We start from the raw sequence: 12121 nt of genomic DNA, 5'->3' as shown, positions 1-12121 counted from the left end.
CTGGAAGAAAAAAAAAAAAAAAAAAAAGGTGAATCAATCCTTCCCCCAAGAAATAAAAACTTTATTCAATTTTTTTTTTTTGTTTAATTTTGCTCTCTCTTTTCTCAACTCAAAAATCTCTTTTTTTTTTTACAAAAATTTGCACCTCTTCTTCATCGTCTCATCTTCTTCTTCTTCTTCTTCTTCTTCTTCTTCATTATTAACCCTAAATCTAGCCGCAACTACCTCTCTCTCTCTCTCTATCTCTCTTCTCCGTCTGTCTGTACTCTACACAGCTCAAAACGTTAACTTTTTTTGTTTTCCTTTCTTCACATTCAAATCGTCACACAAGGAGCTAATCGGAAACTTGAAGAGCGAGAGATCTGAAACTTCACATTCAGCCTCCGATCATCGTTGTTTTCTTAACAAGTTCTATATAAAAAAAAATCGATCTTCGGGTAAACAGTCTTTTAAAATCTCGATTCGATTCGATTTCGTTGTTGTTGAGCTGTGACTTTTCTTGGTACATTTTGTTATGAACTATTCGAAAAAGATCGTGATTTTTGGAAGATGATTGAACATGTTTCGTTAAACTGACAAATGGTTTTCACTTTAAGAAGTTTCTTTTTTTGTTTGTTGTGTGAATGAATCTAATGTTACTTTTGCTTTCGATTTGTGTATGTCTGTTAAAACACTTGAAAAAATCAGGAGAAGCTTGTGTTGATTGATCTATGGGGTTGTTAGTTTCCATGGCGTTCATGGTAGGAAGGAAGCTTTGATTATTTTGATGAATATAAAACTGTTCATTGATAAGTTCTAATTTTGGCTTTTGTTTTGGTGGCGGTTTGGTTTGATTAAAAAATGAAACGCCTTAAAGAGTATTTTTGGAATGCTAGTAATGTGAGCCATGGTTTCTTCTGTTCTATTACATTGCCATGCCTTGCTTTCTCTATTGATTCCTTTTAAATAAGAATTTGTTTTCATCCCATGTTTGCTCTCTCTTATTTGTTGGTTAAATTATATCTCGTTGGAGAAAGAATGCCACAAGATTCTACATCTCCATCTTCTGTTTGTGGACTATTGCTTCAAATAAACTGTTATTGCTAAAACCTTACACTCTACTCCCAATTTTTTTAATGCCACAGGTAATGTAAAGAGGTGACTGAAAGAAAATATATTTTACGTTTTGCATGGAGTAAGAATGCCAGAGTTAAGAAGTGGAGCAAGGAGATCGAGACGCCTTGACGAGCAGCCTAACCCTCAGCTAGTTGAACAACCAGAAATTATCGTATCTCCTCCCACTGCTACAAGGAGAAGAGGTGGTGGTAGAGGAAGGGGGAATGCTGCTTTAGCTAAAGGGCCGGCACCTCCAAGACCAACTGCTGCCGGTAGAGGCAGGGGTATCAGGTTGACAGACTTAGACCCAGAACCTTGTGAGGTTCGTCCTGCTGCAGGTGCTTTAGGGGCCACTGAACCTGCCATAAACCGAGTTGAAGGGGTAGCTGATAAGGATCTTGCTGCGGAAGGCGGTAGCGCAGATAAAATAGTAGGAATGGAAGAAGATTCCAGCATGGGTCCAGTCCCTGAAAGGGTAATTCCTGTTAACCTTATGACATTAGTCACCGGATTTCTGCTAGGTTACATCCTTGCAAAACTGTAGGGTTAGTTCAAAGAGGGTGCTCCGTTTTGGAGTTCAACATATGCTTCTTTCATCATCAATCATCATCTTGGAACTCTTAGATCTTTTGCTGATATGTGGCTTGCGAGCCATGCTGATGTATTTAAGCATTGTCTCAAAAGATATTAACTATAATTTAATTGTATAGGTACAAGTTGGAAATTCTCCTGTTTATAAGACCGAGAGGAAACTCGGTAAAGGTGGATTTGGTCAAGTTTATGTTGGCAGAAGGGTGAGTGGTGGCAGTGATAGGATTGGAGCAGATGCAATTGAGGTATTTTAGACAAAAGCCTGTTGAAAGTCATGGGGTTTAATACCAAAAGAGTGAACAAATTAAAAACGTTAATTCTTTTCTTTTTCAGGTAGCTCTTAAACTTGAACATCGAAATAGTAAAGGCTGTAATTTTGGCCCACCTTACGAGTGGCAAGTGTACAAGTAAGACTTGTGCTTCATTTCTAATTTTCCTCCCATATTCTCTATATCTCGTTATGTGTCACTACTAATCTGTTCTGTTTTATTTTTCTCTTTTAAAGTACGCTCAATAGCTGTTATGGAATTCCTGCTGTACATCATAAGGGTCGTCAAGGAGATTTTTACATTCTGGTAAGCTTTTCGTACGAGCCTGGTTACACATCCAGATTAATGAGGTGTCGTTTATAAAAGAAACTATTATAATTATTTCAGGTCATGGACATGCTTGGCCCTAGCCTCTGGGATGTTTGGAATTCCTTGGCTCAATCGTAAGCACTATCATCTTGCTTTCTATTTAGACCAATCATGCTCATGCAGATATGCTAAATTTATTTTCGTACGTGTAGGATGTCTCCAAACATGGTAGCGTGCATTGCAGTGGAGGCGATATCTATTCTTGAGAAACTGCATACGAAGGGGTTAGTGCTAATTTTTGTAGTTGCCAACTTCCTAGCAATTAAAAATTCCATTTATTTCGAACAAATTTATAATTACACCCAAAAATTTGCTATCAATGAGCTGACTGTCATGCCATGTTTAATCCTTACATGAAATAAGGTTTGTGCATGGAGATGTGAAGCCAGAAAACTTTTTACTTGGTCAGCCTGGAACAGCAGACGAGAAGAAACTATACCTTATTGATCTTGGTCTAGGTGAGTTTCTGTAATATGCTTACAAAGAACCTAATACACTTCAGCTGTTTATATCTCTCTTTTGTCTCTAGAAAGTCTTTTGAAATATTTATAGTCTTTATTTTAACAAATGTTAACATAGATTCTCTTTTATTTTAGCATCAAGATGGAAAGATTCACACTCTGGCCAGCATGTTGAATATGATCAAAGAGCAGATGTATTCAGGTATTTTAATTGTGTTGTGTATGCTATCTTTCTTACTTTTCTTTTGTATACATATGTATTTACATCTTTATTATGCTTCATATGCAGGGGAACAATAAGGTATGCAAGTTGTCATGCACATCTTGGTCGCACCGGAAGTCGGAGAGATGATCTCAAGTCATTGGCTTATACATTAATATTTCTGATGCGGGGAAGGTTGCCGTGGCAAGGGTACCAGGTAGGTTTCTTATCTCTATATTCACAACCTACAGCATTTTTAAGTCTCAGTTCTAGTCCATGATTTGGTTTTTGTACGCAGGGTGACAACAAGAGCTTTCTTGTTTGCAAGAAAAAGATGTCAACGTCTCCTGAATTGATGTGCTGTTTTTGTCCACCCCCTTTTAAGCTGTTCCTCGAGGCAGTTACTAATATGAAGTTTGACGAGGAGCCCAACTATGCCAAGCTTATCTCAATTTTTGATACTCTAATTGAGCCTTGTGCTATATCTAGACCGATAAGAATTGATGGGGCTCTTAAGGTGATTTTCTTTGGTTCCCGTGTTTTCTTTTTTCATTATGTATAATTATTTCAGCGAGTGTTGACATTTAGCTTTTGCATGATTAGGTTGGTCAAAAGCGAGGAAGATTGCTTATCAATTTGGAAGAGGATGAACAGCCTAGGAAGAAAATTAGAATCGGCAGTCCGGCTACCCAGTGGATTTCAGTTTATAATGCACGCCGTCCTATGAAACAGAGGTCATTCTTACACATTTAAATGTTTTGCTCACCACTTCTTTCTGGAATTTAAAGGTCTGAAAACCTTCATTAATCATTCCTCTTTCTAGCTGACTAGTCTGCTTGTCAGTCTTAGCAAAACATATTGTCTAATGCTTTGCATATATTATGTCTTTAGTTATTACCTGTTTCGGAAAGATACATAAGGTGGGATGGGGAGGATACTGACTAAAATAATATTAGAAGAAATATTCGTTTTTTTGGTACATTGTATTTCTTTGCGTAACGGGTCAAATCTTTGTTGCTTTTGCAGATATCATTACAACGTTGCAGACTCAAGACTGCACCAGCATGTAGAGAAGGGTAACGAGGATGGCCTTTTCATAAGCTGTGTAGCATCAGCAGCTAATCTCTGGGCCATCATCATGGATGCTGGTACTGGGTTCAGTTCTCAAGTATATGAACTGTCCTCAGTCTTCCTGCACAAGGTGAAACATCTGAAGCATTAGGAGCCATCTGTTTGTCATACCTATGTTGACTATAGCAGCTCACCATTTGGTTCTGGATTCTTTGCAGGACTGGATTATGGAACAATGGGAAAAGAACTACTATATCAGTTCCATAGCTGGTGCAAATAATGGGAGCTCACTGGTTGTTATGGCAAAAGGTTGGTATTCACGTCTGATGATAACTTTGCCGACGTCTTACTTATTCATTCATTAGATCATGAAAAGCTGTTTTACTTATTCCACTTCATGTAATGTGATAGGAACTCCTTATACCCAGCAATCTTACAAAGTCAGCGACTCATTTCCATTCAAGTGGATAAATAAAAAGTGGAAAGAAGGTTTTCATGTAACTTCGATGACCACTGCTGGGAGTCGGTGGGGTGTAGTAATGTCCAGGAACTCAGGCTACTCTGAACAGGTTCCCATATCTTTACCTGAGGCATTTCGATGCTTCTTTGATTCCTTTTTGGGCACTATGATGTATTAATGATGTTTATGTGGTGTATATAATAGGTGGTGGAGCTTGACTTCTTGTACCCAAGTGAAGGAATACATCGAAGGTGGGAAAATGGATACAGGATAACATCAATGGCTGCAACAGCTGACCAAGCAGCTCTTATATTGAGTATACCTAAACGTAAAATAACTGATGAAACGCAAGAGACTCTCCGAACTTCTGCCTTCCCTAGTACCCATGTCAAGGTAATCTTCGAAAACAAATGAAGCATGTTGGCTTCGTTTNTCACGATGATGTATTAATGATGTCTATGTGGTGTATATAATAGGTGGTGGAGCTCGACTTCTTGTACCCAAGTGAAGGAATACATCGAAGGTGGGAAAATGGATACAGGATAACATCAATGGCTGCAACAGCTGACCAAGCAGCTCTTATATTGAGTATACCTAAACGTAAAATAACTGATGAAACGCAAGAGACTCTCCGAACTTCTGCCTTCCCTAGTACCCATGTCAAGGTAATCTTCGAAAACAAATGAAGCATGTTGGCTTCGTTTCACACATGAAATAAAAATTGGGATTCTTCTCCATTTGTTCTATTTAACTGACATTGGACCTGCATTTTTTGATTTGAGGAGAAATGGGCAAAAAATCTGTACATTGCATCAATATGCTATGGTCGGACAGTTTGCTGATAAAAACATGGAGTATACTGTATCAACATCTCTCACTCTCGCTCTAGGTTTCAGGGATGATCTTCTCCAGAAGCCTAACGTCGTGTAGCTTCGGTTTCAGTACAATCTAAAGGTAAACCTTAACCAGGAGCCAACCAGTGTGACTGTAATGAAATGAAATTTGTCTCTATGTATGTAGTAAGTACAAGATAAAAGGAAAAACAAAAAAAATGAGTAGAAGAGAAGCATTTATTAGTAGAATTGATGAAGAGCTGGAAAAAGATTATGCAGTTTCTGGCTTATTGCTAACCTGATTTGAGTGTTACAGAATCAGGAGGAAGCAACATGTTTGTTATAATGAACATACATCTCTAAGTAGCTTTTCTCCTTTTGGTCTAAAGCCTTTCTGCTTCTTAGTTTGGATTTTAAAATCAAATAGTCTAGATTTTAATTAATAATATGTAGAAATTGGTTTGCCATTACACAAAATGCTATTTGTTAGATTCGAATGAACAGAAATAACATTTCAAATTTTAAGAGACGTCATATATATGAAAGCATCGTTTTCATTTAGTCTTTTAAATCAGTGAATCCCCAAATCAATTACATGTTGTGGAGTCAAGGTACTAGTCAACATGATGGAATATTCAACTCTACAATTGTGTGAATGCCGACAGAAAGCACGATCTTAAAAGTCAATTATTTTATATTTAGTGCATTCTTCACAAAGACTACACATCACAATCACTACGAAGTAAAAACATTGTTCGGATCTAAGTCGTGTAGCAATAATCACTTCTTGGACTTGTTATAAATATGAAACAAGACACATACAGTAGAACCTGTGAGCGGCAACAGACAATACCTCTGAGAATAATGCTGAATCCATGTCTTCTCTCAGAACATCAAGAACCACTCAAGAAAAACAATCAGCTTGGAAGGTTTAGAGACATGGAGGCCAAACTCAGATTGCTGCAAATGGGAACTCGTCAGATGCAACACTCGTTCCCCTACCAGAGAAGTGATAGACCTGAATCTAAACTCTCTTGTCCCCTCTGGCTCAGTGAGTTCAAGCATTCTGAGACCGGTTCTGCGTATAAGCTCTCTTGTAACGCTCGATGTGTCGTCTAATTTCTTACAAGGAGAATAGTTTTATGATCTTGTTGATCACTCTAAAACTTTTATACTAAAAGAAAAACTTTTTTAGTTTGATTTGAGTAGAATTTTTTTTTTTACATGGAGAACATCTTTGGATATATAAATTAATTATTTATCCTTTTTAAATACTTGTGAGATTTTAAATTTCAGAATTTTTTTACGACATGAATTTTTAATAATAGTTTTAAAAACTAATTCACAAAATTGGTTTTAGTCGTTGACAATCTGATTTTATTTTTTTAATTAGAATTAAATAGTTTGTAAATTATTCATCTTCATTAAGAAAAAATAGAATATTAATAAAAAAAGATAACATTTAATTAATTAATGTTAATTTTGTATCATTTTGTAAGTGATGTGAATAAAGTTAGTATAAACACCAATTAAATAACTGATGTGAATAAAGTTAGTATATACACCAATTAAATAACTGATGTGAATTAATATCTTTTTTATCAATTTTTTAATTTGATGTGATGCAAACAAATATAAATGTATCATTTTTAAAGCTATATTAATTTTGTATCATATTTTAATTGATGTAAATAAAATTAAAAATTCATCAATTAATTAATTGATGAGAATTCATAGTTTTTTGTATCAATATTTGGAATGATGCAAACTAATAGAAATTTGTATCATCTTATTTGAATCGATGTCAAATGTTTGAATAATAATATCAATTATAAGAATTGATGTTAAACCACATATTTTGTATCATTTATCAATAATTGATGTGAATTAATATCTTTGTATCAATTTTTTGATGTGATGCAAACAAATATAAATGTATCACTTTTAAAGCGATGTTAATTTTGTATCATATTTTAATTGATGTAAATAAAAATAACAATTCATCAATTAATTAATTGATGAGAATTCATAGTTTTTTATATCAATATTTTTGAAATGATGCAAACTAATAGAAATTTGTATCATCTTATTTGAATTGATGTCAAATGTTTGAATAATACTATCAATTATAAGAATTGATGTTAAACCACATATTTTGTATCATTTATCAATAATTGATGTGAATTAATATCCATTGATCGAAAGGTGGATTTAATGACTGAGAAACTTGATTTTGTCTTCGACTATGTGAATGAACAANTTTTAAAGCGATGTTAATTTTGTATCATATTTTAATTGATGTAAATAAAAATAACAATTCATCAATTAATTAATTGATGAGAATTCATAGTTTTTTATATCAATATTTTTGAAATGATGCAAACTAATAGAAATTTGTATCATCTTATTTGAATTGATGTCAAATGTTTGAATAATACTATCAATTATAAGAATTGATGTTAAACCACATATTTTGTATCATTTATCAATAATTGATGTGAATTAATATCCATTGATCGAAAGGTGGATTCAATGACTGAGAAACTTGATTTTGTCTTCGACTATGTGAATGAACAAGCAAAGAAACAAGAATTCATTGTGGAGGATGCTTTTATTGTTGCATGCATATGTTCTTATTTTGCTCAGTGATAGTTTTGTGACATATGTTTGCTTGATGTTAGTTCATCATACTCAACGACGAAGAAGGCAACTGTGTAAACATGGTCTACATCGTTTCTTTTTCACCCAATTGGAGCAGCAGTTTTCTTGAGAAGAAGGGTCCATTTGTTTTACTCCCTGAATCCACCGTGAGTGACATTGATCTGTCTGATTTAGATTTAAGTAACAGATATGTTGCTGTCTTGATTGTTTTCAGAATACTCTTCTTTTTAGGTTCATCTTTTCCCTCTATTGGAAAGAGGTATGCTCCCTGGACTAACTCGCTGGATAAATTTGTTGCGTGTGGCTTTTCTGTTCCATTTGCCACCTCTGACTATGGACAGAAAGAAGTTGCTGTAAGATTGGCAAAGTTTTTTGGATTTGTTATCTTGTCTGCTGGTCTGTTCTGCTTTGGTCTCTCGATTGAGAATTAATTGGATTCTATTAAGGATCTTGAAGTTAAGATTAGTAAAACATCTTCTGATCAAGATCTTATTGTGGAGAGGCTCAACTTTGTTTAGTAAATACAAAAAACTATCACTGAGTAAAAGAGTAAATACAAAAAACTATGAATTCTCATCAATTAATTAGTTGATGAAAATTTTAATTTTATTTACATCAATTAAAATATGATACAAAATTAACATCGCTTTAAAAATGATATATTTATATTTGTTTGCATCACATAAAAAAAAAATAATACAAAGATGTTATGGTGCATTTTCAACGTTGTGAGGATATATCTACGGGCAACCAACGCAAAACAAACCTTGATGATACTCAAGAAATCAATAGCGTATTCGTAAGATTTTACCTTAGAAAAGGGCATTTTTCAATAAGAGTCACATTAAATATTACAAGATTTCTATCTCTTATTGATCATCATCGGTGTCAAAATTTAATCTCCTCTTGTGTTTGCTTTTTTTTTCTATCCGCTCATTTCTCCACCAAATAAGAATTAGAAATGCATTTTACCGAATATTATCTGAGGCCCATTGTGTTGTTGGATAATCTAAGAAGATTGAGAAAATATTCGAATTAAGGAGCCCTTTGCTTTTGTTCATATACTCTCTCTATCTGTCCGCCGTGTTGATCGCTCAAACTCAAATAGTCAAAAATGCCACCATTGAGTTGATGATTTACTCATGGTAAACCGGTCGGTACAAGATTTTAGTCATCCAGAAAAAAGTCGTCGATTTCGTCGATCTTGAAGACGGTCCACTAGTCTCCACGAAACAAAGGGAATATTTCTAAAAAGCCCCTCATACTTCTTATTGTTTTCACGATAGCCTATAAACTACTACGAAAATTACAAAATAGTGCTATCAAATTAACATTTTTGTGTCATAAATTACACTCACAAAGACTTCAGGTAGTGTTTTGGTATTTTTCAGTCAAATGTTCTCTCAGATTAAAAAATACAAATTAAAAACCAAAATCGATTTCGTTGGTTAACCGCTCGGTACAAGGTTGATTTTTAGTCATCCAAAAAAGGCGTCGATTTCGTCGATCTAGAAGACGACAACGACGACGACCAACACACTCCGCCGATCAACGGTCCACCAGTCTCAACGAAGAAAGAGTGACTGGCTTCGTCGGGAGTGAACCTCAGAGACTTGCCCTTCTATGAACGCAGCAGGTACCTCTCTTCCGATTCCGTGCTGAAATTGAGAATTTCGATTCCTGATTTTGGGAGTTGCTAGGTTTCGAATGAGAATGTGATTCTGAAATTTCGAATTATTTCTGTTCATTGTGTTGATTAGGTATGAGAACTATTTCTTCAAGGTATTTAAGGTATACACACAATTATGGAAATTTCAGCAAGAGAATAGGCAGAAGCTTTGTTGAAGCTGGGCTTAAGAGATGGGAGATTGGAGAGATTGCATCTCGGATTGCTCAGCTTTACTGTGGACATTATATGCGCACGAGTGATGCGGGGGTTACTTGTCCGATTCCTATGTGTTCTACGAAGCAATACTCACTAGGGAGTACTGTACTTCAAAGAGGGATTTGTTTCAGGATCTTAATATTGCAAACAAACAGCTTCGGTTTCTTGCAAGGTTTCTTATGGTGTGTTTGGTCCTTGGTCGCCGTGAGATGGTTCATCAACTCGTTGATCAGTTTAAACGGTTGATAGATGAAATGCAAGAGAACATTCCAGGTTTTGTTTCTGTAAACTCTTATTCTCTCCATCCTGACCACTCTCTTTCCCCGAGCCTTAGACTGTTTTTACTAGAGATCCTGTCTTTATCTATCTTTTTCATGTTATCAGGAAACTGACTTTAAAGAATGGAAGGTGGTGGCACAGGAAATAGTTAGATTTCTGAAATCTGACACTGCTTTTATGAACATCAGACCGCTAAGATATAGTCCTGTGCTGGATCCTAATTTTGATGCTGGTACACCTCGTTCAAGTAGGTCTTTAAAGTTGACGCATGCAATCTTAAGCAGTTACTACTGTTTTACTTGTTCATGTTTAAAGTGCCTAAATGCCTATCTAATATACTATAACGAGGTAGTGTTGAGGAAAATATATCTTGAGAGACGTTGATTCTCACATAATCAAACAAGAGAGAGAGAGAGAGACCCATCACTTCAAATTATGCCATCTGGTCAGTCTTTCAGGCAAAACAGTGAGGACGCAGTCAGTATTCCATGTGGTCTGTCTTTTGGCAGTCATGGGCTCTCACAGGTATCCATTCCAAATTTTTTGAAACTTTCATGTAAACATTCATCTGATACTAATATAAGAATAGGATGTAGGAGGTTTATTTAATTTAAGTACCGTCTATAAACAGAGAGATGATACACCGAGAAATATTTAGTCATGCATAACTCTTATAGAGGACAGAAGGACACTACACTGAAATTTCCAGACATTCATAAAATTAAACTCTTTTTTTCGGGAAACCAAGGGCAACAGATAATTCTTGTTTATCTAGAATTTGCTATTTGCTGAAGTCTGATAATGGAACTGCCTTTCTCACAGGATCAAGCTACATTCATCCCTCTGATTTAGTTCCATTCACAAGGAAGCCTCTTTTCATAATCATTGACAGTGATAACAGCACAGTAGTTTTTAAGGTTAGATACACATGTCTCCATCTCTTTTACGGTTTTGATACTTATGTTTGTTAATCAAAGGAGATATGAATTTATCTTCCTTACAAATGTGAAGAATATTTGTGGAGCTGAGAAAGGGGAACCGGAAGCATTGCTTCTGTCTCCATCACATGCTCCTCCGCTAATCTCTGCTGATTTCTCTCGTCAACCTAGTGGTAGCCTTTTCACCATTTTTCTCACTGCACCAGTCCAAGCTTTTTTTGCTTGTTAAGTGGGATTTCCGGCTCTGATATGGAAACGGTAGGTAGAGATAAAACTTTATCCCTTGTGTTTGATACGTTTTCTTAACTTTTCTTGTTTGTATGCTGACGACTGTCATGTTTCAGAATATTTCTATTAAGGCGGAGAAGCTTCTGTCCTCGTCTGTGAACGAATGGGCTTCAACATTGGCAACATCAAATACCAATGTAATTGCTATTAAGCTAACATTTACGTTTTTCTTTAGCTTTCTCTTTATGCTTCCAAAATATGATAACTGCTAGCTACTCTTCAAGGGAACATGTATATAAGATTATTATTCATTTGCTAAAGGTGGTATAGAATTTGCTTTATACAAAGTTTTACACAGATGCAGAGACCAAAGAAACCCCACTTCCATTGTGTAAATTACAAAGTCAAGAACAACAAGCCTAAAACAAAATATATATAGAATCCCACATTAGATATAAAGATAACACACAAGCTTCCTACGAATGATCTATAATTGATTTCATAAAAAAAGTAAATACCAATGTGTTAATGATCTACAAAACTACAATCTATTGTCATCTCCCATCAGAAGATACAATATCGATTGGTACCAAAATTAAGAAAGCGATGGAAATGTGATAAAACAAATTACCTTCAAATCAAGCTACGACTTCTGAATGTTAAGATCCCTCGCGGAAGACCAAAATTTATCCACGAATCATCATATTTTGTCAGAAACACAACAAAATCTCAAATATTCTATACCGCCTTTGTGTGCTAAAGCAATTCCCCTTTGTATG

General features: G+C 35.3%; 1 protein-coding gene and 1 pseudogene across 3 annotated transcripts; both read left to right on the top strand.

The window, feature by feature from the left end:
* On the top strand, window positions 134–5717 carry LOC104791759 (casein kinase 1-like protein HD16). 3 transcript variants are annotated; one of them, XM_010517913.2, is made up of 17 exons: window positions 134–437; window positions 1125–1570; window positions 1806–1931; window positions 2020–2093; window positions 2192–2261; window positions 2343–2398; window positions 2477–2548; window positions 2688–2782; window positions 2921–2987; window positions 3075–3204; window positions 3286–3504; window positions 3591–3721; window positions 4014–4188; window positions 4277–4367; window positions 4470–4627; window positions 4995–5183; window positions 5304–5717. In XM_010517913.2, the coding sequence occupies exons 2-17, from the start codon at window positions 1181–1183 to the stop codon at window positions 5358–5360; spliced, it is 2100 nt and encodes a 699-aa protein (XP_010516215.1). In that variant the 5' UTR covers window positions 134–437; window positions 1125–1180; the 3' UTR covers window positions 5361–5717. The 3 variants fall into 3 exon arrangements, with proteins under 3 accessions (XP_010516215.1, XP_010516062.1, XP_010516137.1); XM_010517760.2 differs by having other exon boundaries at window positions 135–437; window positions 5301–5717; XM_010517835.2 differs by lacking the exon at window positions 4995–5183 and adding an exon at window positions 4723–4911 and having other exon boundaries at window positions 136–437.
* Window positions 9596–11689, top strand: LOC104703245 (annotated as a pseudogene).

The sequence above is a fragment of the Camelina sativa genome, chromosome 1 (assembly GCF_000633955.1).
Source record: "Camelina sativa cultivar DH55 chromosome 1, Cs, whole genome shotgun sequence".
NCBI lineage: Eukaryota > Viridiplantae > Streptophyta > Magnoliopsida > Brassicales > Brassicaceae > Camelina > Camelina sativa.
Note: the sequence above shows the minus strand (reverse complement) of the source record. Positions and strands in the feature narration are given on the sequence as shown.

Coding starts and splice junctions, on each gene's coding strand:
- LOC104791759 (XM_010517760.2), top strand. CDS start 1,181: ATGCCAGAGTTAAGAAGTGGAGCAAGGAGATCGAGACGCCTTGACGAG. Junction 1,571..1,805: donor TGGGTCCAGTCCCTGAAAGG/GTAATTCCTGTT, acceptor TTAATTGTATAG/GTACAAGTTGGAAATTCTCC. Junction 3,205..3,285: donor TGCCGTGGCAAGGGTACCAG/GTAGGTTTCTTA, acceptor TTTTGTACGCAG/GGTGACAACAAGAGCTTTCT.